This window comes from Nycticebus coucang, chromosome 10 (genome assembly GCF_027406575.1).
Source record: "Nycticebus coucang isolate mNycCou1 chromosome 10, mNycCou1.pri, whole genome shotgun sequence".
Classification (NCBI taxonomy): domain Eukaryota; kingdom Metazoa; phylum Chordata; class Mammalia; order Primates; family Lorisidae; genus Nycticebus; species Nycticebus coucang.
Window position 1 is genome coordinate 121,740,809 of NC_069789.1, and position 25,341 is coordinate 121,766,149.

Here is a 25,341-nt window from a genome sequence, read left to right on the forward strand (position 1 = left end):
TCTCCAGCCGCTCCTTTCTTGAAGTTCAGCAGAAATAAGTGGGCACTCTGGGAAACCTTGGGCCAATGCGGTGGACTGGGCTGCGGAACACCTTCGACGGATGCCATTTCGTAGCTGAAAAGACTGAGCATTTCTGACAACAAAGGTTTGGAGCTCGACACACTTGGTTTCTTTCCTGGCCTCAGTTTTACTGGTGTAAAGTTGGTTTGAGTTATGTTCACCTCAAACAAAGGTTGTTGAGGGGATTGGATGATGTCACACACGTAAAAGCATTCAGCACAAGGCCTGATACACCGCGGGTGCCCAGGATAACCTATCTAAAAAGGACACAATCCTTCCTGGCTTGTAAAATTGCTTTCCAGTCCCTCCCACACATGGTTTGATTTAATGATAGTCACTTCGGAGGCGCGCATTGTGTGTCCGGCTCAGGACCGTGCTTCCATAGGTGACCATTGCCATCCATCTATTTCACAAGTAGGGAAACAGTCCCAGAGAGGAGACGGGAAGAAATTCTTTTTTTTTTTATTGAGACAGAGTCTCTCTTTGTCGCACTCTACTTCTTCGGAGGTCACTGCTGCAGACCAAGCAGAGCCAATACTGGGTCAGTGCCAGGCAAAACCCAGGTCTCTCGCCTCCCAAGGGGAGATAATTTCGGGGTTAGGAACCGGTCTGGGGAGGGGACTTATCTCAACCACGTGCAGGCCCAACTTTGAGTCATCTAAGTGCGGGGTGGGGTGGCAGTCACACCCAAAGGCCCGGTGGCGAGGGGACCGCTGACACCCTGACTCCGCAGTTTTGACTCTGACTTCCCGGATAGACCTGTCTGGTTGGTGCAGGTTAGGGAATGGGCATCTGGGCGGCTCTGTAACCTTGGAGGGCAGAGATTGGAAGGGGTTATCAAGGGACTGTTCTGACCCTGGGTAGGGATGTCTGACTGCGATGGGGGTTCAGGATGGACGCTGTTGGAAGATACCCAGTCGGGGTGGAGAAGTCTTGTGAGTTGTTAGGAGGTATCAGTATGAGATCAGGAAGTACTGGTTTCTAACGCGGGAAGAAACTTATAGATAGGGGGCGGGGTTTCTGTTGAATAGGTGTGTGTGTGTTTGTGTTCCAGTCGGGAGCATAAGACATCACAGTTGAGAATGGATGTCTCATGCCCTATTCCCGATTGCCACTAGGAGTGGGGGACAATCTAATGGAGGAGTGTCTAGGTTTCGATTGTAAGAGGGCTAGGCACTCCCAGGAGTCGGGAATGTGGTTGTGGCCCTTTGCCGCGAACAGCTGGGGCCAGTGGAAATGTGGCTTTCTAGGTCGTAATGAAAAGAGGGCTGTACTCTATGAGATGAATAGTTCCAAGAAGTTGTGACAGGGGGCTACAGGGACACGGAGGCTTAAGTCGAGAGAGGGAATTAGGGACCTTAGAACCCGGCGATATTTCAAACCCCAGACGCGGCGTCGCACTCATTCTGCGCAAGCGCAGCACAGGCAAGCCAAAACACTTCAGTTAGGGGCAGGGCTTGAAGGCATTCTGCGCTTGCGCGTAAGGGGCGTGGCGGTCGCACCTGCGCGAGTTGAGGGACGGAGGAGGGGCGAGGTGACGCAGGCGTAATAATAGAGAAGGTGCCAGAAAGATCCAAAACAAGTGGCTGCGGCCGTCACCCGGGAGTCTTCGGACGCCGGAATCTGGTGAGGAGGTAGCGTGGCCTAATGGCGACTAGTGGCGTGTAGATGGAACCACCTAGGCGGTGGGAGAGAGGGCGGGATTGCCCTTTCCGGGAGAGGGGGTCGGCTTTGGACAGTGCCACCTGTGTAGAACAAATAGGACTGCCTTGGTCGGTCCCACTTGTAGTTTTGGAGCGATACCACTTGGGTGGAGCCGTGGACTAATAGGATGGTAGCACTGGGGAGCCAAAGGGCAAGTCCGGGCAGTATTACCCAGAGTCGAAGGGCAGCAGCCAGGGTGGCCTGGTATGGGCCTCGAGGCTTGTTCGGGCCGCATCGCTTGGTCGGGTCCGGAGGCTGGGAACGTACCACTTGGGGAGGGGCGTTCAGGCTCCGCGAGGCCCACTGGTCAGGACGACCGGAGTTTGGCGTCTTTACCTGTTACTAGGGGACCTCGGGCGAGACCATTCCCTTCCGAGGGAAGGGGAGGCTGAGACAATTGGGGAGTGGGAGAGGCCCTTCATGGCGCTACAGGGTGGGGAAGGTGCGTCGGTCGTGTGGGTTTCGGGCCCCGCGTCGCTGACCACTGCATCCTCTCCACTGGGTGGGTTCTAGGCCTCAGTTCTGAGTTTGTACTGCCTCCCTTCCCTGGGAATGGCGTTGTCTGGGTCGACCCCGGCCCCCAGCTGGGAGGAGGATGAATGCCTGGACTACTACGGGATGCTGTCGCTTCACCGTATGTTCGAGGTGGTGGGCGGGCAGCTGACCGAGTGCGAGTTGGAGCTCCTGGCCTTCCTACTGGACGAGGCCCCCGGCGCTGCTGGCGGCTTGGCCCGCGCCCGCAGCGGCCTGGAGCTGTTGCTGGAGCTGGAGCGCCGCGGGCAGTGCGACGAGAGTAACCTGCGGCTGCTGGGTCAACTCCTGCGTGTGCTGGCCCGCCACGATCTGCTGCCTCATCTGGCGCGCAAGCGGCGCCGGCCAGGTAGGGTTGAATGGGAGGGTGCCGGACTTCTGGTCAAGAGAAGGCCTTGCTCCTGCTGGGCCCCCATAGTGCCCTGATATCTACAGTGCCATATCAGCCTGCCTATGTCCTATTCCACTTCCTCATCTTCCTAGAATATCAATGAGAAACACAAGAGGGAGGAGGCATGACTTTGGGAGGGATGAGTTTGTAGAATTTGGCCAAATCAATAATAATGATTATAGCCCTATTTAAGGGGGGGGGCTTATTTGTGCCAGATACAGCTATAAACTCTTCTTATGAACTTTTTATATAGTCCCAGTAATCTCACGAGGAAGTCCTGTTACTCTTTCTACTGTACAGGGAAAATAAGTTCAGAGAAATTAACTTACCCACAGATAAGAACTGAATCTGCTACCAGGTGTGGGGGATACAACATGTGGTTTTAACAAGGTGTTCTATCAAGCTTACATTTGGGGGGCAGTGAGACAATAAAACAGATAAGCACTTAACTTATTTTTAGATATGGTTGTAGAGACTAGGAAAGGCAGCAAAGTGAAAGAAGTCTCCTTTAGATTGGATAACCACTGAAGAACTTTCTGAGGAAATGGCATATGAACTGAGGCTGCTCTGCTAACTATGTGTAGATCTCAAAGGAGCAAATTCCTGGCAGCATCCAAGGCCTGAGTTGAGAATGAACTTGGCATCATCAGAGGCCAGTGTAGCAGGAGCAGAGCGGATGTAAAAAAAGGGTACAGAAGTAGGTTAGAAGCCATGTCGTGAAGGAGCTTGTAGATAATGTAGCTAGAAAGTGTGAGAGCCAGGATTCAAACTTGCTTGGTTTGTCACCAGAGTTAATACTACTCCTTGAGAGAGAGGATCTCTTGGAGGATAGCAGTCTTGAGGGGAGGAGCTGGGAGAGTTTCAGTCAGCCAGGAACCTAGTGCATGTATATGCTTTTTTTTTTTTTTTTTGAGACAGAGTCTTTGACACCCTCAGTAGAGTGCTGTGGCGTCACAGCTCACTGCAACCTCAAACTCTTGGACGCAAGTGATCCTCTTGCCTCAGCCTCCCAAGTATCTGGGACTACAGGTGCCTGCTACAAATGCCCAGCTATTTTTAGAGATGGAGTCTAGCTCCGGCTGGTTTCTGACTCCTGAGCTCAAAGAATCCACCCACCTCAGCCTCCCAGAGTGCTAGGATTACAGGCATGAGCCACTGCGTCTGGCCCATGCATAGGCTGTTTAGCCTCTGGTTAGGTCACTGGAGGTGCAGTGGTTCTTTTGGGGAGGAGAGATTATGGCCTTCCCTGACCCAGAGTAAGCCCATGGGATTTAGATGACCAGGAAAAGGATAGCTTTGGGGAAGGGCTGACTGTTTTTAGAAAAATCTGTCTGAGGGTCAGGCTGTAGAAGAAAAGATTTGGGGAGTCTGCAGAGAAGCCTGCTTATTCCTTATGGCCTCAGGGAGAGCTGGAGATGGTTGGGGGAGTGAAGAGACCATTGTAGGGATCCTGACCATGATTATTTATAGCCTGAGTTGTATAGACATGAGTTGGCTGGCATAGAGAGGGGGCGAGTCCTCTGTCTCTGGAGGCAGCTGAGCAACCTCTGGGCAGGAGGTGTTTCAGAAGTAGATATCTGGGCTCTACCTGCTAGGGAACTTAGGCACCTGTGGTACAGGCTTCCTTGTAAGGGTGGGAATTGGAGGCAGGCTGAATGCTTTCTCCCATTCTCTTGGGCCAGTGTCTCCAGAACGATATAGCTATGGTACCTCCAGCTCTTCAAAGAGGACAGAGGGCAGCTGCCGTCATCGTCGTCGGCAGTCAAGCAGTTCTTCAGATTCTCGGCAGGATCAGTGGGAGACAGGTGAGTCCACCTGGGTGGGCATGAGGGCAGTGTCACTCTCATCTTTCTGACGCTAGCTGAACCTTCTGCATCCTGAGGGGACCTGAGGAGGTCTTTTTGTCTCATTTTCACTGTATGTGTGTGTTTGCTATAGAAGTACTTTTCTGAAACAGCATTGAATTGTTGTGTGTGGTTTCATGTTTCATTTAAATGGCATTATAAAACATTGTGGGTATTGTTTTTCATCTGGCTGCCTTCATTGGATGTATTTCTGAGATCTGTTCATATTCAGTACCTCTGATTGGTTTCTTTTACTTGCCATGCCCCAATTAATTTATTCAATCTCTCCTCCTTAGTTTTTTTTTTTAATTTTATTTATTTATTTTTATTTTTTTCTTTAGAGACAGAGTCTCATTTTGTTACCCTCGGTAGAGTGCCATGGCGTCACAGCTCACAGAAACCTCTAGCTCTTGGGCTTAGGCGATTCCCTTGCCTCAGCTTCCCGAGTAGCTGGGACTACAGGCATCTGCCACAATGCCCGGGTATTTTTTGTTGCAGTTTGACCCAGGCCAGGTTTGAACCTGCCACTCTCAGTATATGGGGCCGGTGCCCTACCCACTGAGCCACAAGCACTGCCCCTTAGTTTTTTATTATGTAAAATTTCAAACATACAGAAAAGTTGCAAGATTAGTATAGTATTACTGCTTATGTTCAATAATTGTTAACATTTTGCTGCATTTGCTTTACATGTGGGTATATATGTAGTTCTTGGGTTTTTGTTGAACTCTTTGAAAGTAAATTACAGACATCACAATGCTTTACTTTAGCAGGCATTTATGAAAAGTAGGATTATCCACTATCACTTTCAGACCATTTTCATACCTAAGAAAATAATTACTAAATGATATCCTGATGGTCTCTTTTCAAATATTGTAAGATCGTCTTAATATTCAGAATCCATTTATAGTTGTTGTTATGCATTCGTTTGTTATGTCTCCTTAATCTTTTATTTTATAGAAACAAACTCCTCCCCCATTCCTATACATTTTTGTTTTTTTTCCTGTGACATTGACTTATTTACCCTATGAGGCCAATTGTTTTATAATATGTCCCAGGTGTTTCTGAATGTGTTTGGAGGCTTGGTTAGGTTCAGTTTACACCACATTTTTGGGAAGAATATTCCTTAGTTAATGCCATCTACTTCATGGTGGAACATATCACAAGGCCTTGTAAGGTCTAGTTTTCCCCATGTGACTGAGAAAGCTTGATCACTTGGTAAAGGTGATGTCTGCCATGTTTATCCATTGTAAAGGGACACTTGATTCCCAATATAGTTAGTAAACAATGGAATTATATTTTGGCACATCCTGTTCCCCAGTGGCCATTCACCTGGTGGTGGGTTTAGCATCTGTTAGTGAGCACTGCCTGAATCATTTAGCACACTGGTCTTTGCAAAATGGTGATTTTCTTTTTCTTTTTTTTATAGGCTGGAATTCTTTCATTTCTTTTCTCTTCCTCTCTCCCTTTTTTTTTTTGTGTGTGTGTCACTATGGACTCATGCATTTTTTTTTTTTTTTTTGTAGAGACAGAGTCTCACTGTACCGCCCTCGGGTGGAGTGCCGTGGTGTCACACGGCTCACAGCAACCTCTAACTCTTGGGCTTACGCGATTCTCTTGCCTCAGCCTCCCCAGCAGCTGTGACTACAGGCGCGTGCCACAACGCCCTATTTTTCTGTTGCAGTTTGGCCGGGGCTGGGTCCGAACCCACCACCCTCGACATATGGGGCCGGCGCCCTACTGACTGAGCCACAGGCGCCGCCCTTTTTTTTTTTTTTAATTGAGACACAGTCTCACTTTGTTGCCCTTGGTAAAGTGCTGTGGCATCATACCTCACAGCAACCTCAAACTCTTGGGCTCAAATGATCCTCTTGCCTCAGCCTCTCAAGTAGCTGGGACTACAGGCATGTGCCACAATGGCCAGCAATGTTTTTTTTTAGAGACAGGGTCTTGCTCTTGCAGGCTGGTCTCACATTCCTGAGCTCAGGCATTCCATTCACCTCAACCTCCCAGAGTGTTAGCATTATAGGTATAAACCACCTAATCCGGCCCAACTCAAGCATTATTATTAATTTTTTACTTTGTTATAGACAACTAGTCATTTTTCATGTGGTTCATATTGGCCATCTTCTGTCTCTCTGAGTTGTCTCCATCAATCTTTGGGTGCTGCCATCCTGCTTTGTGACACTGCAAAATGTCTCAGACTCACTTTGAACTTCCCTTTCCCAGCCTTAGTATTAGCTGTTTTTGAGGGAGCCCTAGTTTTTTGAGGCTTTGGTATTTAGAGAACAAGATCTAGGTGCCAAGTGTGTGCATTATTTCTAGGCTCCTTCAGTGAGCAGAGCTAGAGACTTTGATTTTTTTTTTTTGAAACAGAGTGGCACTATGTGGCCTCGGTAGATTGCCCTGGCATGACAGTTCACAGCAACCTCAAACTCTTGGGCTTTAAGCAATTCTCTTGCCTCAGCCTCTCGAGTAGCTGGGACTACAGGCACCCACCACAACGCCTAACTATTTTTGGTTGTAGTTGTCATTGTTGTTTTAGCAGGCCAGAGCTGGGCTCGAACCTGCCAGCCTCGGTGTATGTGGTTGGCGCCCTACTCACTGAGCTATAGCGCTGAGCTGAGACTTTGATATTTATAAAAGTTCCTGTTAGTGTTCTTAATTTAAAATTAACATTATTGGCTCGGCGCCTATAGCTCAAGCAGCTAGGGCGCTAGCCACATACACTGGAGCTGGCAGGTTTGAATCCAGCCTGGGTCTGCCAAACAGTGACAACTGCAACCAAAAAGTAGCTGGGCATTGTGGCGGGCACCTGTAGTCTCAGCTATTTGGGAGGCTGAGGCAAGAGAATTGCTTAAGCCCAAGAGTTTTTTTTTTTTGCAGTTTTTTGGCCGGGGCCGGGTTTGAACCCGCCACCTCCAGTATATGGGGCTGACGCCCTACTCCTTGAGCCACAGGCGCCACCCCAAAGCCCAAGAGTTTGAGGTTGCTATGAGCTGTGATATCACAGCACTGTACCCAGGGCGAGAGCTTGAGACTCTATCTCAAAAAAAATAAATAAATAAAATAAAAACAAAATTAACATTACAAAGACTTTAATATTGAAAGTCATGGCCATTAACATTGAGATATGAATTTATTTGCTTTATTTTTACAGCAATGAAAAAATAGCAACAAAAAATAGCAACAACAAAATAGCAATATACTCAGTACTTGCTGAGTATATCTGCTGAGTGAAACATGACATTTATTTGCAATTCTTCTTCTCTGATATCCCACTAAGAGTGTACAGTCAAATGTTTATTCTGAGTTACTTGCAATAGTTCTTTTCTCTGAGTATTCATGTTACAAATTATGCATACAATTAGGTTCATTTGTTTCTGTTTGTATTTAATTTTATGGTTTGTTTCTTTTTAACTTTTTGAATGTGTAAAACAGCCATCTGACTCACAAGTTAAAGCTAAAGGCCTGGGGTACAGTGGCTCACACCTATAAACCTAGCACTCTGGGAGGCCGAGGCAGGAGGATCCCTTGATCTCAGAAGTTCAAGACCAGCCTGAGCAAGAGCAATACCCCATTTCTACTAAAAATAGAAAAATTAGTCCAGCATTATGGGGGGGGGGGAAGCCTGTAATACCAGTTACTGGGGAGGCTGAGGTGGAAGGATCTCTTGAGCCCAGGAATTTGAGGTTGCTATGAGCTAGGCTCACCCCATGGCAGCAGTGCAACCATGACTCAAAAAAGAAAAAAAAAAAAGTCAAAACTAACTGAAGTGGGGCAGTGCCTGTGGCTCACCGGAGTAAGGCGCCATCCCCATATGCCAGAGGTGGTGGGTTCAAACCCAGCCCCAGCCAAAAACTGCAAAAAAAAAATAAATAAATAAAACTAACTGAAGTGTGAAAAAGTTGTCCTTAGACATGTCATTTCCACTATTGCCCTATCTCCTACTCCCAGTAGTCAAGTAATCAGTTTCTTTCTTTCTTTTTTTTTTTTTTTTTTTTTTTTGTAGAGACAAGAGTCTCACTTTATGGCCCTCGGTAGAGTGCTGTGGCCTCACACAGCTCACAGCAACCTCCAACTCCTGGGCTTAAGCGATTCTCTTGCCTCAGCCTCCCGAGTAGCTGGGACTACAGGCGCCCGCCACAACGCCCGGCTATTTTTTGGTTGCAGTTTGGCCGGGGCTGGGTTTGAACCCGCCACCCTCGGTATATATGGGGCTGGCGCCTTACCGACTGAGCCATAGGCGCCGCCCCAAGTAATCAATTTCATTCATTTCTCATTTGTTCTTTGAGTATGCAATCTTGCAAATATATATGCGTATTATTACTTTTTCTCTTTTCTTTGTTATTTTGTGTGCAGTGGCATGGTCATAGCTCACTGCAGCTTCTAACTCCTGGGCTGAAGTGATCCTCCTGCCTTGCTGGGACTGTAGGTGTGCACTACCATACCTGGCTAATTTCCTTTTTATGTTTTATAGAAATAGGGTTTTACTGGTCTTGAACTCTTTCTTTCTTATGATCTTTTTTTCTTATGCAAAGTATAGCATACTGTGGTTACTGATTTTGCATGTTCTTGCTGTATTTCCCTAAACCAGTGGTTCTCGACCTTCCTAATACCGCAATGTATTTTCATTGTTGAAAAGGGGTCGGGACCCACAGGTTGAGAACCGCTGCCCTGAACAATCTGTCCTGGAAATTACTGTATAGTCTCCTTTAGTCTTGCCAGATACTAAGTGGTTTTCAGGTTTTCATGATTGCCCCAGAAGCTACTGTCATGACTGTTTCCTGGTGTAAGTGTGTGAAGAGTTCTCTAGAGCCGGAGTGGAATGGGCTTGCTGGTTGGTGGGGTGTGTCCATCTGCACTTCCAGATATTGTCAGGTGGTGCTCCTCACCTTCTAGACAGGGCCACAGAGAGAGAGGGGCTTACTCGGGCTCAGCACTGAGGCCACCTGAGCTCTTCCCTGCATACCCAGCATGGCACTCTAGCTGTCATGTTGGCCCTCAACCTGTCATATCTTTATCCCCTCAGGCTCCCCTCCAACCAAGCGGCAGCGGAGGAGTAGGGGCCGGCCTAGTGGTGGTGCCAGACGGCGGCGGAGGGGGGGTCCAGCTGCCCCACAACAGCAGCAGGAGCCAGCCAGGCCCGCTTCCGAAGGCAAAGTGACCTGTGGTAAGGTGTCTTGGACCTGGGGCATGTGTATGTAGGGCGCAGAGCAGGCTGTAGAGTCAGAGGGTAGAAGAAATAGTCATTTGCCTGGGGTGTGGGCTGCTGCTCTCATTCTACTCAGCACAAAAGAGTTGGTGTCCTTTATGTTGCCATCTTGTTCTTGTTTTTCTACGTGCTGCCCATGGTTGAAGGATCTACTTGTTGACCACCTCCTTCAGGAAGCTCTCCTGACAACCCCCTGCCCCAGATTCATTTGTTTATTCAGCAGACATCTGCAGGGTTAACTTATTTAACAACTGTTTTTTGTGCAGTGGTAGAATATCACAGGGGCAAAACACAAGGACCCTGGGTCAGGCTGCATGATTCATGTCCTGGCCTTGACACTCACATAAGCTGTTTGACCTTGGGCAGATGATTGCTCCTCTCTTTGCCTCAATTTTCATACGAGGTTTGTTGTGAGAAAGAAGGAGTTCACTGAAGGGGACTGGTAACTTAGGGGATGGGTCGGCACCTGGCTGGGTACATACCCTATGGAAGGGTCCCTGCCCTGTGGAGCTGGCCCTCAGGCAACACACTGGTGAAACTAAACATCATTTTACACAGTGAGAAGTGCCACGAAGAGAATATGGGAAGCAAGTTGGGGAGCCAGTCAGGGTTGCAGCTGGGCCTGGCAGGCTACAAGGTGGTGAGAGTTGGGATTTTATTCTGTCAAATGCTATCAAAGGGTTCCAAGTAGGTAAGTGACATGATCTGGTAATTTTTTTTTTTTTTGGTGACAGAGTCTTACCTTCTCCCCGCTCGGTAGAGTGCTGTGGCATCACAGTTCACAGTAACCTCAAACTCTTGGGCTCAAGTGATGCCTCAGCCTCCCAGGTAGCTGGGACTACTGATGTCCACCACAACACCTGGTTATTTATAGAGATGGGGTCTTGCTCTTGCTCAGGCTGGTCTTGAACTTGTGAGCTCAAGCTATCCACCCACCTCGGCCTCCCAGAGTGCTAGGATTACAGGCATGAACTACCATGTCCAGCATAGTATTTCTTTTTCTTTTTTTCTTTTTTTTTTTCATAGTATTTCTTTTTCAAGGAACTTGATCCCCTGTGGAATCAGTTGATGAGTGAGGGTTTATAAAGTGTCTAGGACAGTGCTGGGCATTCAGTATGTGCTCCATTAGGTGTACATTATATAGATTAAATTACCTGGCAGCAGGGAAATGGGAAAGCTGGTGAAGTCTAGTGAGAGGGAGAGGGCAGAGGTCTGGTCTGGGGTAGTCATGTTGGAGAGGTGAGACGGGGTGACTAAGAAAACAAGGCAAGATTTTGGACACAGGGCTGATTGCAGACAGGTTGGGATGAGTAGGTTGGAGGCTCTGTGGTGGAGCCTCAGAGTCACTCTTGAGAAACTTGACACTCTTTCTCAGACTCACTCTTGAGAAACTTAATCTGGTCCTGTGGGGAAGACACAGCCATGGGCACCTCTTGCCCCATCTTGGTACTCCCTTCTCTGAGTTGGGCAAGCTGGGCAGTGCAGAAGGGATCAGACCTGGTCTTCAAGCTTCCAGGGTTCCTAGGTTATGTGGGAGATAGGAAAAGGAAGTGGCAATTAGGCTGGTGTGACAAATGCCACAGGTAGTGTGAGTACAGGGGCTCTGGCTAGCCCAGTTCTCTGTGAAGATGCCATGACCACAACAAGCTTGAGGAAGCTAGAAGAGGAACTGGGAGTAGCATTCCTGGCATAGTGACCCATACATGAAGAGTTCCCGCAGTGTGAACTGGTCAGGGCAGTCAGCGTCTTTTGGGAGAAGGGGCTTTGTGGTTAGGAGCAGGGAGCAAGGGACAAGAAAGGATCATGAAGGTTTGGACTTTATTTATTCTAGGGGCAGGAGGGAGCCATGCAAGGGTTCATTTGTTAATTCCTTCACCTAGTTTTCATTAGTATTGTTTCTGTGCCAGGGGTTATTATGTGTATTGAGGACACAGAATTGATCAGAGGAAGCCCTGGCCTCAAGGAGTTTATATTATAGTGGACAAGATATATTACTTACAAATAAACCAGTATCACATAACATCAGCTGTCACATAACATCAGTTAGTGAGTGCTCTAAAGAAACAAAAAGCTGGGGAGGGGCAGAGAGACCTGTCCCTTCTATGGAACCTGAGAAGGCCCGATACTGTCTGGTGGTATGGGAGGGAGAAGCTGCAGAGACCTCGGGAGCTTGGGGAACAGCAGGTGTATAAGGAGAAAGGGTTGAGGGGAGCAGGCTAATGTGGAAGCTGGAGGTCAGGAGATAAGGTGCTGAGGCAGGAGATGGAAGATTTGGACATCTCAGTGTCCCCAGGAGACCTTGGCCTGGGGGTGCTTCCTGCGGTCATCTGCAGAGCCTTCTCCAGCTCACCAAACACCCATCCCCACCCACTCCTAGTGGCCCTCTGGGCACTGGGTGTTATACCCACTGCATAGATGGGACTGCAGATACCTGTATTGGGTGCTGTCAGGAGGAGTAGAGCTGGCCCCGGGTCCTCAGCTCCTGCCTTGAGGGATAGGGCATTAGAGGGTGGCTGCCAGGTAGTGACTCTCCCCCAAGTCAGGCAGTAATTCTCAGAGCCACCAGGCTGGCTGGGCAAGTGAGGGAGTCACTGCCTCAGGGAGGACAGGATTAGGCCAAGGGAGGCTTTAGGTCTCTTCCCTGAGGCCAGGAGGCTGTAACCCAGGGTGTGGCTGGGGCTTGATGGGAGTAAGCAAGTCTGACTGCTGACTCACCAGGCAGGGTGGGGCCAGAGTGAGGCTTTCCCCATCTGGGCCCCTCTTTTCCTTTCTGAAAAATGGAGTGGCTAACCTTTAGTGAGGCTAAATGCCAGACATGGAAGGAGGCCCTCCTGACCTGGTTGAAGAAGAGGCCTGGTTGCCCCTCCTTACCAGTGACATGTGGAAGGTTTGACTCCTAGTCATCTGCCCTACATTGAGGGATACAACTAGACTCAGCTCACAGTGCCCGAAGGTGTGAGGAAAGGAACTTGAGGATCCTGGGCTTGGACACAGGATATCCTGAGTTTTCATACGCCTCTCAGGGTCAGTGCTGGGCATATTACGCACCTGATCATGAGTTCTTTAGACCGCCATTGAAGTAGGAGTGACTTCCCTCATTAGACAAAGAAGGAAGCAGGCTGGGGGAAAGGAAGCCACTAGACTGAGTGGCAGGGGTAAAGAGCTGTCCATTTGTTTATTCAGTATGTACTTACAGAGCACTTACTACATGCTAGGGAGAGCAGGGTGGGAGGCCTTGCTCTCACTGAGCTTGTGTTTTGGTGGGAGGAGAAAGCCAAGAGGCAGAGATTTCCAGTGACATGTCAGGGGAAAGATATTCCAGATGGAAGAGACTGGAGGAACAAAAGCTGGAGTGAGTGTGTGCCAATGCTGCTTAAGAGAGGTGGTGATGGGCTCAGCACCTGTAGCTCAAGTGGCTAAGGCACCAGCCAACATACACCAGAGCTGGCGGGTTCTATTCCAGCCCGGGCCTGCCAAACAACGATGACAACTACAACCAAAATATAGCCGGGCGTTATGGCGGGTACCTGTAGTTCCAGCTACTTGGGAGGCTGAGGCAAGAGAATCACTTTTAAGCCCAGGAGTTGGAGGTTGCTGTGAGCTGTGATGCCACAGGCACTGTACACAGGGCGACAGCTTGAGGCTCTATCTCAAAAAAAAAAAAAAGTGGGGTGGTGATGAAGCTGGCAAGGCCGAATGGAGGAGTGATGGGGTAGGAGGTGAGGCAGGAGAGCTAGCCAGGGCACACCCTGCAAGCTAGCCAGGGCACACCCTGCAGGCCTGGGAGCCATGGCCCTGAGTTGGCATTTTTAATTTTTAATTTTATTTTATTTTTGAGACGGTCTCCCTTTGTCACCTTTGGTAGAATGCCGTGGCATCGTAGTTCAATTCTGGGCTCAAGCTCTTCTCTTGCCTTAGCCTCCTGAGTAACTGGGACTATATTTAGAGGCGGGGTCTCACTCTGGCTCAGGCTGGTTTTGAACCTGTGAGTTCAGGCAATCCACCTGCCTTGGCCTCCCAGAGTGCTGGGATTATAGGCATGAGCTACCATGCCTGGATGACTTTGCATTTTTTAAAATTATGCAAAGTAGTTGGAAGATTTGAGTGACAGGATCAGCTTTGCTCCACCCCTACCCCCCCCCCCCAGCTTTTTTATGGAAAGTAGACCAAAGCAGATTTGACACATAACAAGCCCTCAGAGCCCCATCACCAAGCTTTAGCAGTGATTAGCTTGTGTCTGATCTCATTTTATCAGCTGTGTTATTTTGGAGCCAATTCTAGTTTCATCTATAGATGTTCGACTGTGTATCTCTAAAAGATAATAATTCTTTTTTTTTTTTTTTTTGTAGAGACAGAGTCTCACTGTACCGCCCTGGGGTAGAGTGCCGTGGCATCACACGGCTCACAGCAACCTCTTAACTCTTGGGCTTACGCGATTCTCTTGCCTCAGCCTCCCGAGCAGCTGGGACTACAGGCGCCCGCCACAACGCCCGGCTATTTTTTTTTTTGTAGAGACAGAGTCTCACTTTATGGCCCTTGGTAGAGTGCCGTGGCCTCACACAGCTCACAGCAACCTCCAACTCCCGGGCTTAAGCGATTCTCTTGCCTCAGCCTCCCGAGTGGCTGGGACTACAGGCGCCCGCCACAACGCCCGGCTATTTTTTTTTTTTTTGGTTGCAGTTTGGCCGGGGCCGGGCTTGAACCCGCCACCCTCGGTATATGGGGCCGGCGCCTTACCGACTGAGCCACAGGCGCCGCCCAACGCCCGGCTATTTTTTTGTTGCAGTTTGGCCGGGGCTGGGTTTGAACCCACCACCCTTGGCATATGGGGCTGGCGCCCTACTCACTGAGCCACAGGCGCTGCCCAAGATGATAATTCTTTAAGATGTTACATCAAAAAAATTAGCAACTCCTTGGGCGGCGCCTGTGGCTCAGTGCGTAGGTCGCCGGCCCCATATACTGAGAGTGGAAGGTTCAAACCTGGCCCCCGCCAAACTGCAACAAAAAATAGCCGGGCATTGTAGTGGGCGCGTATAAAAAAAAATTAGCAACTCCTTACTGTCAAATATTTAATCAGTGTTCACAGTTCAGTGAATATGGTATCACTCAGCAGCACAGCCGTACAGTTCCACAGCTTCCAGAGTTAACGACACCTCTCCCTGCACCCCAGTGGCCTCCTCCCAAAGGGAGTGATACCATATTTTACTATATAGTGATACCATATTTTACTCTTATAAAAAAAAATTAGCAACTCCTTACTGTCAAATATTTAATCAGTGTTCACAGTTCAGATTGTCTCGTAAATACTGGGGTTGTCTTGAGTCTCATCTGGAGGGTTTCTCCACTATCCCCCCACCCCCATCCCGACCTTGCATGAACATGTTGAAAGCAGTTGTCCTGTAGCATTTTCTTTTTTTTCTTTTCTTTGAGACAGAGTCTCACTATGTCACCTTCGGTAGGGTACCAAGGCATCATAGCTCACAGCAACCTCCAACTCTTGGGCTTAAGTGATTCTTTTGCCTCAGCCTCCCAAGAAGCTGGAACTACAGGCACCAACACAATGCCCGGCTATTTTTTTTTGTTGTTGTTCTAGTTGTCATTGTTGATTAGCTGGCCTGGGCTGGGTTCAAACCCACCATCCTTGGTGTGTGTGGCTGGCGCCATAACCACTGTGCTACGGGTGCCGAGCCTCCTGTAGCATTTTCTAAAGACAGGAATCTGCTGAAATATACTGCAGTAGAGTTGATTTAATGTGTTCTCTTGTTATCTGTATTTCTTTTTTTTTTTTTTTTTTTGTAGAGACAGAGTCTCACTTTATCGCCCTTGGTAGAGTGCCGTGGCCTCACACAGCTCACAGCAACCTCCAACTCCTGGGCTTAGGCGATTCTCTTGCCTCAGCCTCCCGAGTAGCTGGGACTACAGGCACCCGCCACAGTTAATCTGTATTTCTTGAATATCAGATTCTGGTTTGATGTTTTGTTCTAAGCTCACTTCCAACGGTGTATGGTACTCTTCCATCAGGAAGCAGGCAGTGGCTGCCTGTCTTTCTTTGGAGTTAGAGGTAGCTTCTCCTCATTGCCTCAGTTTACTAGTTCAGTAGGAGTCAAAGAAGTTTACATTTGATACCACAGCCCTTCTGTGTTGTGGGGAAGAGACTAATGAGGCAGGTGTAGGGATGGATGCTTTAAGGGTCCCACTGTTGTCCAGAAGAGGATGGTGCTGGTCCTGGTATAGCATTGGGGATGAGGCCTTTCCGTTGATGAGTGGCAGCTGCCTCTCTCTACCAGAGCTGGGACCTCCCCACCAGTGCCACAAAGATCCACTTTGTCCCCAGCCCACCCATCTGGGAACTCTTAAAGGGAGGACCTGAGTAAGGTTCATCTCTGGGCTCCCAGGCACACCCAGTACAGGATGACACCCAAGGCTACTCACCCAGTCCAGGGGCTGCTCCCTCAAACTTCACCCTGTTTCCCCTCTGGGGAGTCCCTCTCACTTCCTTCTGTCCCATCTGCCCCAGAAGAGAGACTGACGGGGTATGGGGTAGGAGACGAGAGGGTGGGTGCTGGAGCCTACTTGAGTGCAGGGAGCAGGAGCAGCTGTTCTTTCTAGGAAGGCACACCTTGGCTGCAACCCCCTACAGCTGTCAAAGTAGAAGAAGTTTAGCCAGCCCCCAGCCCAGGCCACACAGGTGATGGATATTCCTACTGCCTCACCCCTCTGGCACACCTGGACTAGTCCAGCCACTTCCCTCTATGCCTACTGCTCCCATTCTGGACAGCTACTTGTGGCCCTCCCTGTCTGCTGCCCTGTCCCTGTTCCTGCCAACCTGCCGCTTGCACAGAGCAGCTGGAGTCATCTGTGGCCACACTACTTCCTTGTATTCAGCCATGTAATCCTCCAGTAACCCTTTGGGAGGAGGCCACTGGGGTGCAGGGAGAGGTGTTGTTAACTCTGGAAGCTGTGGAACTGTAGGGCTGTGCTGCTGAGTGATACCATATTCCCTGGTTTGACTGTGGCCACACACCCCAGCCCATGAGCTCATGGATGTCCTAGGTTCCTTTATTTCTTTTCTTTTTCTTTGCTTTTTTTAAGTCAGAATCTTGGTCCATCTTCTAGGCTAGAAGGGCAGTGGCATGATCCTAGCTCACTGCAGCCTTGAACTCCTGGGCTCAAGCAATCCCCCTGCCTTAGCCTCTTGAGTAGCTGGGGACTACAGATGCTTGTTACCACGCCCAGATAATTTTTCTATTTTTTGCAGAGATCGGGTCTCATTCTTGCTCAGGCTGATCTCAAACTTCTCACCTCAAGCATTCTTCCTGCTTCTGTTTTCCAAAGTGCTAGGATTGCAGGTGTAAGCCACCATGACTGGCCCCAAGTTCATTTTCTCTGGACTTTGATGAATATTTTATCTTTTCTGGGAGTGACATTTATCTCTTCTCTCCTGTTTTACTGTCTAAATCTACTTGTCCTCCACATTTCACTTCAGATGTTCTTTCCTAGAGAGGACTTCTCTGATTCTTTTTTTTTTTGGCTGGGGCTGGGCCTGAACCCACCACCTCTGGCATATGGGGCTGGCACCCTACTCCTTTGAGCCACAGGCACCGCCCAACTTCTCTGATTCTTTTTTCTTTTTTTTTTTTTTGAGACAGAGTCTCAAGCTGTTGCCTTGGGTAGAGTGCTGTGGCATCATAGCTCACAGCAACTTCCAGCGCAGGCTCATGCAATCCTCTTGCCTCAGTTTTGCCTCGCTTTTTTGCTCAGGCTGGTCTTGAACTTATGAGCTCAAGCAATCCACCTGCCTCGGCCTCCCAGAGTGCTAGGATTAGGCTTGAGCCACTGGGCCTGGCCTTTTTAAATTTTTTTTTGAGACAGACTCTCATTTTGTCACCCTTAGTGGAGTGCCACTTATCATAGCTCATAGCATCGTCAAACTCTTGGGCTCAAGTGATTCTCTTGCCTCAGCCTCCCGAGTAGCTGGGACTACATGTGCCTACCACAAGGCCTGGCTATTATTAGAGATAGGGTCTCGCTCAGGCTGGTTTCAAACCTATGAGCTCGGGCAATCCACCCTCCGTGGCCTCCCAGAGTGCTGGGATTACAGGCATGAGCCACCACATCTGGCAACTTCTCTGATTCTTTCAATCTAATTCCTTTTTCTTTTCTTTTTTTTGCAGTTTTTGGCCAGGGCTGGGTTTGAACCCGCCACCTCTGGTGCCCTACTCCTTTGAGCCATAGGCGGTGCCCAAAAGTCAAGTTCTTTTTTTTTTTTTTTTTCCTGCAGTTCAAGCCCCGGGCTGGGCTTGAACCTGCCACCTCTGGCATATAGGGCTGGCGCCCTATTCCTTTGAGCCACAGGCACCACCCTTTCAATCTAATTCTAATTTGCCCTATGTAGTTTTTCTGGGCCCTCGTGGGTTGTTTTTTTTTTTTTTTTTTTGTAGAGACAGAGTCTCACTGTACCACCCTCGGGTGGAGTGCCGTGGCGTCACACGGCTCACAGCAACCTCTAACTCTTTGGCTTACGCGATTCTCTTGCCTCAGCCTCCGGAGCAGCTGGGACTACAGGTGCCCGCCACAACGCCTGGCTATTTTTTGGTTGCAATTTGGCCAGGGCTGGGTTTGAACCCGCCACCCTCGGCATATGGGGCCGGCGCCCTACTCACTGAGCCACAATGCCCAGCTATTTATTTGAACCCGCCACAATGCCCGGCTATTTTTTTGTTGTTGTTGCAGTTGTCATTGATTGGCTGGCCTGGGCTGGGTTCAAACCGGCCAGCCTCCAAGTGTGTGGCCAGTGCCCTAACCACTGAGCTACGGTGCCAAGCTGGGCTCTCATGTTTTTTAATTATGTATTCATATATATAGTTGTGTGAGAGGCAACAGACAGGATAGGGATAGTTCAGAGCTCGGGTTCTGCCAGCTCTTCCAGTTTCTACCTGTGTGGCTTTAAGCAAATGACTCAACCTCTGTACCTCAATTTTCCCATCTGTAGAAAGGATAGCATCATCTTACAAAGTTGTGGGGACAATCAAAAGGGTCAGCAGAGATGGGCAGAGGGGCATGAACCTGTAGTCGTAGCTACTCAGGAGGTGGAGGCAGGAGGATCACTTGAGCCCAGGACTGTGGGGCTGCAGTGAGCAATAACAATGCCACTGTACTTTAACATGGGGGACAGAACAAGACCCTATCTCTTTTTAAAAAAAAAAGTCAACATATGTAAAGTATGTGGCAGCCCATGGTAAATATATGTCACATGTTATTTTAATAAGAGATAAGGTGTGTGATTCAGGGCAAGGATGGAATAGAATCAGAATGCTATCTTTTCCTCTAACCTGGTGGAGTCTCCCTGTACTCTTCCCTGTGTGTACCATGATTTATTTTCTGGACTCTGGTGAAGGATTTCCCCATCTGTAAACAGAGGTGATAAAAGTGTTCTGAGGAATAGGTGGGCTGATTAGGTAGGGCATGGCATGCAGGGAATGGTCCCCAACTGTGGGTTTTGTGTCTGCCTGTCTAACACAGCAGGGCCCTCATGTCATGCTAGCATGCCTGGCAGTCATTAAATATTTGTTGAATGAGAGCTTGAATAAGGACACACTTGAGTCTGCCATGGCCCTATCCTCTGTCCACCTCTGATGTGATGGGGGCTCCGGGTAAATAGATAATTTATACCACAGATCAAGTAACTATCCAAACTGAAGAGAAAGGTAAGCTGGGAGAAGATTCAACTGGGCAGGATGTGGGGTTCTGGGAGCTGAGCCTTGGGGATGTTCTGGGTGGAGGAAGTAGAAAGGTAATTTTGTGAGTAAGGCTTGTGTTGGGAGTACTTTGTTGTGACTGCAGGGAAGGGTATAGGAGGATGTAGCAGGGACTGGAAGAGTTGACGAAAGAGGAGGTTGGCTTAGGGATTCACTGGAGAGATAAAAGCGTGGATAGGGGCCATTAGGGTGAAGAAGTGGGTGTTGAAATCATAGTTCCTGTTTCTGGGTGCTGTCTATTTCGTAGACCCTGAGTCAAGCATTTACAAGTTGCTTGATTTAATCCTCATGACTCTTTCGTGCAGCTGGGACCTCTTGTTTGTCTGTTTTTCAGATGGGGAAACTGAGGCTCAGAAAGGTGAAGTCACATGCCCAAGGCCCCAAAGCTAGAGAGTAGCAGAGCTGGGACTCACTTCAAGGTCTGTGGGACTCTGCCACCTGGCTCTGCTGTTGACCAGCCCTGAATAGCTTTGGACAAGTGTTGCTCCTCTCATGTTGATCGAGGGCATAGGAATCAACAATGTGGACCCAGAGTGCTTTTCTGGTCCTCAGAATGGAGGGAGCTGGGCCTGAATGGTGTGGGAGGGGCTGGGGACTGAGGCTGGGCCTTGAATGGAGAGGATGGGTTTCCCCAAGAGCCAGAAAGGAGAAGGGCTTGGGGTTGGGAAGAGGAAGTGGTTGGGGCTGAGAAGTCATCTGGAGGAGCTAGCAACCTGCTTTGAGGCTGACATGGTCTGTGAAAAGTGAAGGGAGCCCATGACATGAGATTTCCTAGAGCCTCAGTTGTCTTCATCTGTCAGATGGGCTGAAGGTGGTCCCTTCTTGACAGGCTGATTCTGCTGAATCTCTAAGGGTTGAGCATTTTTATTTTTATTTTTATTTATTTATTTATTTGTTTATTTATTTATTTATTTTTTGCAGTTTTTGGCCGGGGCTGGGCTTGAACCCGCCACCTCTGGCATATGGGGCCAGCACCCTATTCCTTTGAGCCACAGGTGCCGCCCAAGAGTTGAGCTTTTTATTTATTTATTTATTTATTTTTTATTGTTGGGGATTCATTGAGGGTACAATAAGCCAGGTTACACTGATTGCAGTTGTTAGGTAAAGTCCCTCTTGTGAGTTGAGCATTTTTAAAATCAGAGTGGTTGGCACTGCCATTCTGAGAGTACCCATTGGGCACCATGCATATTACTGTCCTGTTCATTTCTGTTCATTGCTCTCTTTTTAATCGTCTTTGTGGCAGGGATTGTTGCCTGCTTTAGGCAAGAACCTGTGCTCAGAGAGGTCAAGATTTGTCCCTGGTCAGACAGTGAGTGCCTTGAAGGCTTCTGGGTTGGAATCAAAAGCATGCTCTGTGGGGCATGGGAGATTAAATGACGGTTGCCGAGCACTACCACTGCCACTGCCTGGCCTTGTGACCTTGGGCAAGTCACTTCACTTCTTTTGGCCTCCATTTCCTCATCTGTAAATTGGGAGTGATAATAGGGTCTACCTCAGGGAGTTATTTGTGGATTAAATGAGTTCATATGATTCAAGCATTGAAGTAGTGCCTGGCAGATAGCCAGCACTCTGTACATGTCGCCTGCTGTTATTTACAGCTAGTAGCTCATCCTCAGGACAGCCTTGTTGGATGTGGATAGAGGTGGTACTGTTACTAGCTCTGTTTCACATAGGGGAATTTAGAAATCTCAGGGTAGAGTTATATGCCTGAATTCATGTTTGCAGGGATAGCCTCAGAAGTGCTGCGTCCTGTCCTTGTGCATAGTTACCTCATTTGGGCATATTTTTGTAGAGTTGTAGTGAGAGAAACCCAACCTATACTAGCTTGTAGTATGTAGCTGAAAATTGTGGGGCAAGGTGATCCTGGGTTCCCATGATGAATTCAGGTATCCTTTTCAGTCCCTGACCCTGTATAGATGTCCTTCTCTCCTCTCTTGGTGGCATAGTGGCCCCCTATAGTCTGCCATCTTAGCAGCCTCTGTGGAAAGAGAATACTTGATTCCTGAGCCAGCACAGATCCAGCCTGGAGTATCCTGGGGCTGGTCAGGTCCTTGTGACTCCCTGGTGCCTGCTTGAGAGGGATGGGGATGTAGTTTGCCCCACATGAATCTCATTGTTGGGGGACAGAGTGTGAAGCTGGCTACCTAAAAGCAAGTCCATTGTTCATTTATTGGTTTTTCACGAATACATAGTGAGCACCTAGTGTGTGCTACAGGTCCACAAGTGAACAAAACAGACAAAAATCCCTTCAGGGAGCTCCCATTGTGGGAAGGGAAGGCAGATGGGCAGTAACCCACAGAGTAGGTTAGAAGGTGCTAAGTGTTTTAGGCAAAAATGGTATAATGTAGGGACCTGGGCATGCAGCGGGAGGGGTGGCGGGTGGGTGGGTGCTGTTGTAAATAGGTTGGCTGCAGGTGGGCCTCTTTGGTAAGGTGGTGTTTGAACAAAGACCTGAAGAAAGGGCGGCTCTGTAGCTCAGCAGGTAGGGCACTGGCCACATACACGGAGGCTGGCGGGTCAGAACCCGGCTGGGGCCTGCTAAACGACGACTACAACTACAAAAAAAAATGTTGGGCGTTGTGGCAGGCACCTGTAGTCCCAGCTACTTGGGAGGTTGAGGCAGGAGAATCACTTGAGTCCAAGAATCTGAGGTTGCTATGTGTTGTGACGCCATAGTACTCTACTGAGACAGAGACTCTGTCTCAAAAAAAGAAAAAAAAAAGACTTGCAGAAAGTGAGGGAGTAAGACCAATGGAGATCTGGGAAAGAACACCCAGCTGGGGAGAGGCAGGGCTGAGGTGGAGCTGCCTGGTGGCTGGGGTACAGTGAGGCAGTGGTGAGGCCGGAGAGGAGCATTGTGAGGTTCTGGAGGTAACTGAGGCCAGAGACCACATGGGGAGTGGAGGCAGGGTGTCACTGAGCTTGGGTGTGGTCACCAGAAGGGGGCCAAGGGAGAAGCCAGTGGGGGTGGGTGGGTGTTGGAGGGAGCGATGTCCTTTTTGGCCTTTCCCTGACAAGGCCCTCTTTTTCCCCACCCTTCCAGACATCCGGCTCCGGGTTCGAGCAGAGTACTGCGAGCATGGGCCAGCTTTGGAGCAGGGCGTGGCATCCCGGCGGCCCCAGGCGCTGGCACGGCAGCTGGATGTGTTTGGACAAGCCACTGCAGTGCTGCGCTCAAGGGACCTGGGCTCCGTGGTGTGTGACATCAAGTTCTCAGAGCTCTCCTATCTGGACGCCTTCTGGGGTGACTACCTGAGTGGTGCCCTGCTGCAGGCCCTGAGGGGTGTGTTCCTGACTGAGGCCCTGCGTGAGGCCGTGGGCCGGGAGGCTGTCCGCCTGCTGGTCAGCGTGGACGAGGCCGACTATGAGGCTGGCCGGCGCCGCCTGTTGCTGATGGAGGAGGAGGGGGGGCGACGCCCGACAGAGGCCTCCTGATCCTGGATCTAGCAGGACTGACTCCACCTCTGAGTCTTCGTGCCACTTTTCCCCTGGAGGACAACCATCTCTGCCCCTACAGCACTGTCACTTCAGCAGCTCTGAGGACTATGGCAGGACCAGGACATAGGGGCACACCCCTTGACAACCCGCCCCTTGACAGCCCCTTCCACAGGATGTGGGCTGTGAGGCTTAAACCACTTCCAGCTGAGTTTCCTTCCCAAATTCCCCCCACCCCTGTGTGTTTCATCAGCCTCAGGAGGCCAGGAGCACCTGGGTCCCCAAAGGGAGGGAGGCAAAGCCACACACCAACAACCCCTCTGCACATTCTGTCTCTGATCCTGGGCTGTCTGCACATGCACGGGTGCACACACATGCGTGCAAACACACACACACTCATACTCACACACTTCCCCCACTGAAGTCTTCCCACGGCCCCTACCCTGGCCTGTTCCACACACTTCTTTGGCCTAATGGCTTATCTCTCAGGATCTCTAATTTGACCACCCCCAACCTGGACTTCAGCCACATTAGTGGGCACTGGAGCCAGGGTGCACGAGGGGCCTGCTCACCTTGTTTGCACAGCTCTAGCCAGGGCTCTGCCCAGCTTTCACCACCCCCCTCCAACTTCCCCGAGCTAGACAGACTTGTATTCATACCCTCACATGTGGATGTTGTGGCAGCATCAGACTAAGGCGTACTGTTGTCCAGAGGCCAGGACCAGAAAACTACTGCCTTCTTGAAAAGGGAAAAGAAAAGCTTGGGGGCTGATGAGAAAGGCCTTTCTCAAATGGCACCAATAAAACTGCCCTGGAAGGGGGCATAGGTGAGCATCAGGCTTTCTAGAACTCTTTTTAAAGCTGCAGTCTTACTGTGTTGCCCAGGCTACTCTCAAAATTCTGGGCTCATATATGGTCCTCCCCTTTGATAAGTGCCTCGAAGTAGCTGGTGCTAGGGAAGGAGCGTTCATGTCCCAGTGTTAGGGGCTGAAGGGTGGGCAGGATACTGGGTCATCTGCCATCTGGTACCACATGCTTGTCCTACTCTCCAGGCCTCAGTTTTCTCATCTGTCAAAGTGGGAAGTACAGTAAGTACTGCCTTGGAGTTACAAAGTCTTCCAACCCTGTTCACATGCTTTGCTCCTGTATGTCCTGGTGGGGTTGAGGGGTGTTCCAGGATTTTCAACTACTTGAGTGAGGTAGGCCAGCAACCCCCAAGGCTAATGGAGCCCCAAGGATTAGAAATTGAAAGGACAGGCATCCAGGAGTTCTCTGCCTGGAGTTCCTCTCTATGTGGTTCCGTATTCCTCACACCTTCTGGACATTGACCTCTTAACCTGCGTTTCTCTTATGAGGACATACACTTCTGTTCTGTGGCTGCAGCTGCAGTCATGGCCGCCTTCCCTCCCCCTGGTGTAAGGGCTCTGGAACCCAAGTTTGTTACAAAGTACCCAGGGTTTTCCTTCCTGAGAGGGAAGGAAACTATGGTGGAGTTAGGGGTAGGGTGGGCAGGGACTCGCAAGGAACAGCCTTTCCTGAGGGGTGTGTCTGCCCATACCTCAGAACCTGGACCCTTGGCCTGTTCTGATGTTCAGGGGTTGGGTGGCAAGTCTAGTAGGTGAGTCCAGTCCAGAAGCCAAGGCCTGGTCCAGCTAGCTGCTGTCTGATCCCAGATTCTGCCTTTAACCTCTCTGGAAGGGAGCTAAATTCTATTGGGCTCATTTTTGAAATCTGTCATCAACCTGTGTGGGATTTTATCCCCATTTTTATAGGAAATGGGCTCAGAGAGAAGTGATTTGCCAGAGAAGTGCTGAGATCCATCTCTGCCCTAGTGAATGCTGGTAGGTGAGGGAGTGAGGTGGGAATCCCTCTCCCTTACTTGGACCTTTCCCTTGAGTTGGGGGGCTCTCCTTGGCCTGAGAGAGAAAATGGTTTCTTTTCATGACCTTATAAATTTTGAGGTTCTTCTCTACTTGGGGATACCCGTGTTGGAGGCTGCTGCTTGCTTAGCCTAGTGGGCTAAATTCCAGGACCTACCTCTTCAGCCCTGGGGCTTGTCTGCTGCTTCTCCAGAGTGACTGCCCCGCCCCATACTCTGGGTCCCTCCCACCCACTTCAGTTAGGAACCCGTGTGTTTGGCGCGTGCCTGGGGCAGCTCAACCTGGAAGCGTAATGCAGTGGCAGTTGGTAGCAGTTGCGGGAACCCCGAGGTGACATCTAGTGCCACCAGAGACTTCTGAGCGCAAGGGGCTGTGGGGCTCTCCTGAGCTTGTCAGAACCCTCGTAGATCACCCGAGGTGGAGAAATGACAGACCTTCAAGGCCCAGAGTGGGTCACACCCATCCGTGAAGACAACTCAAGGAGATCAAAGAGTTTCAGAAAGCGCTTTAGGGAGGGTGTGGACAGG

General features: G+C 49.6%; 1 protein-coding gene across 3 annotated transcripts; it reads left to right on the forward strand.

Annotated features, from left to right (window-relative positions):
- DEDD2 (death effector domain containing 2) lies at positions 1-24,159 on the forward strand. 3 transcript variants are annotated; one of them, XM_053606565.1, is made up of 5 exons: positions 1-145; positions 2,278-2,644; positions 4,369-4,491; positions 9,560-9,700; positions 22,544-24,158. In XM_053606565.1, exons 2-5 carry the CDS (start codon positions 2,317-2,319, stop codon positions 22,933-22,935), a joined length of 984 nt encoding a protein of 327 aa, XP_053462540.1. In that variant the 5' UTR covers positions 1-145; positions 2,278-2,316; the 3' UTR covers positions 22,936-24,158. The 3 variants fall into 3 exon arrangements, with proteins under 3 accessions (XP_053462540.1, XP_053462541.1, XP_053462542.1); XM_053606566.1 differs by lacking the exon at positions 1-145 and adding an exon at positions 153-1,694 and having other exon boundaries at positions 22,544-24,159; XM_053606567.1 differs by lacking the exon at positions 1-145 and adding an exon at positions 1,595-1,686 and having other exon boundaries at positions 22,544-24,159.
- The last annotated feature ends 1,182 nt before the right edge of the window (positions 24,160-25,341 follow it).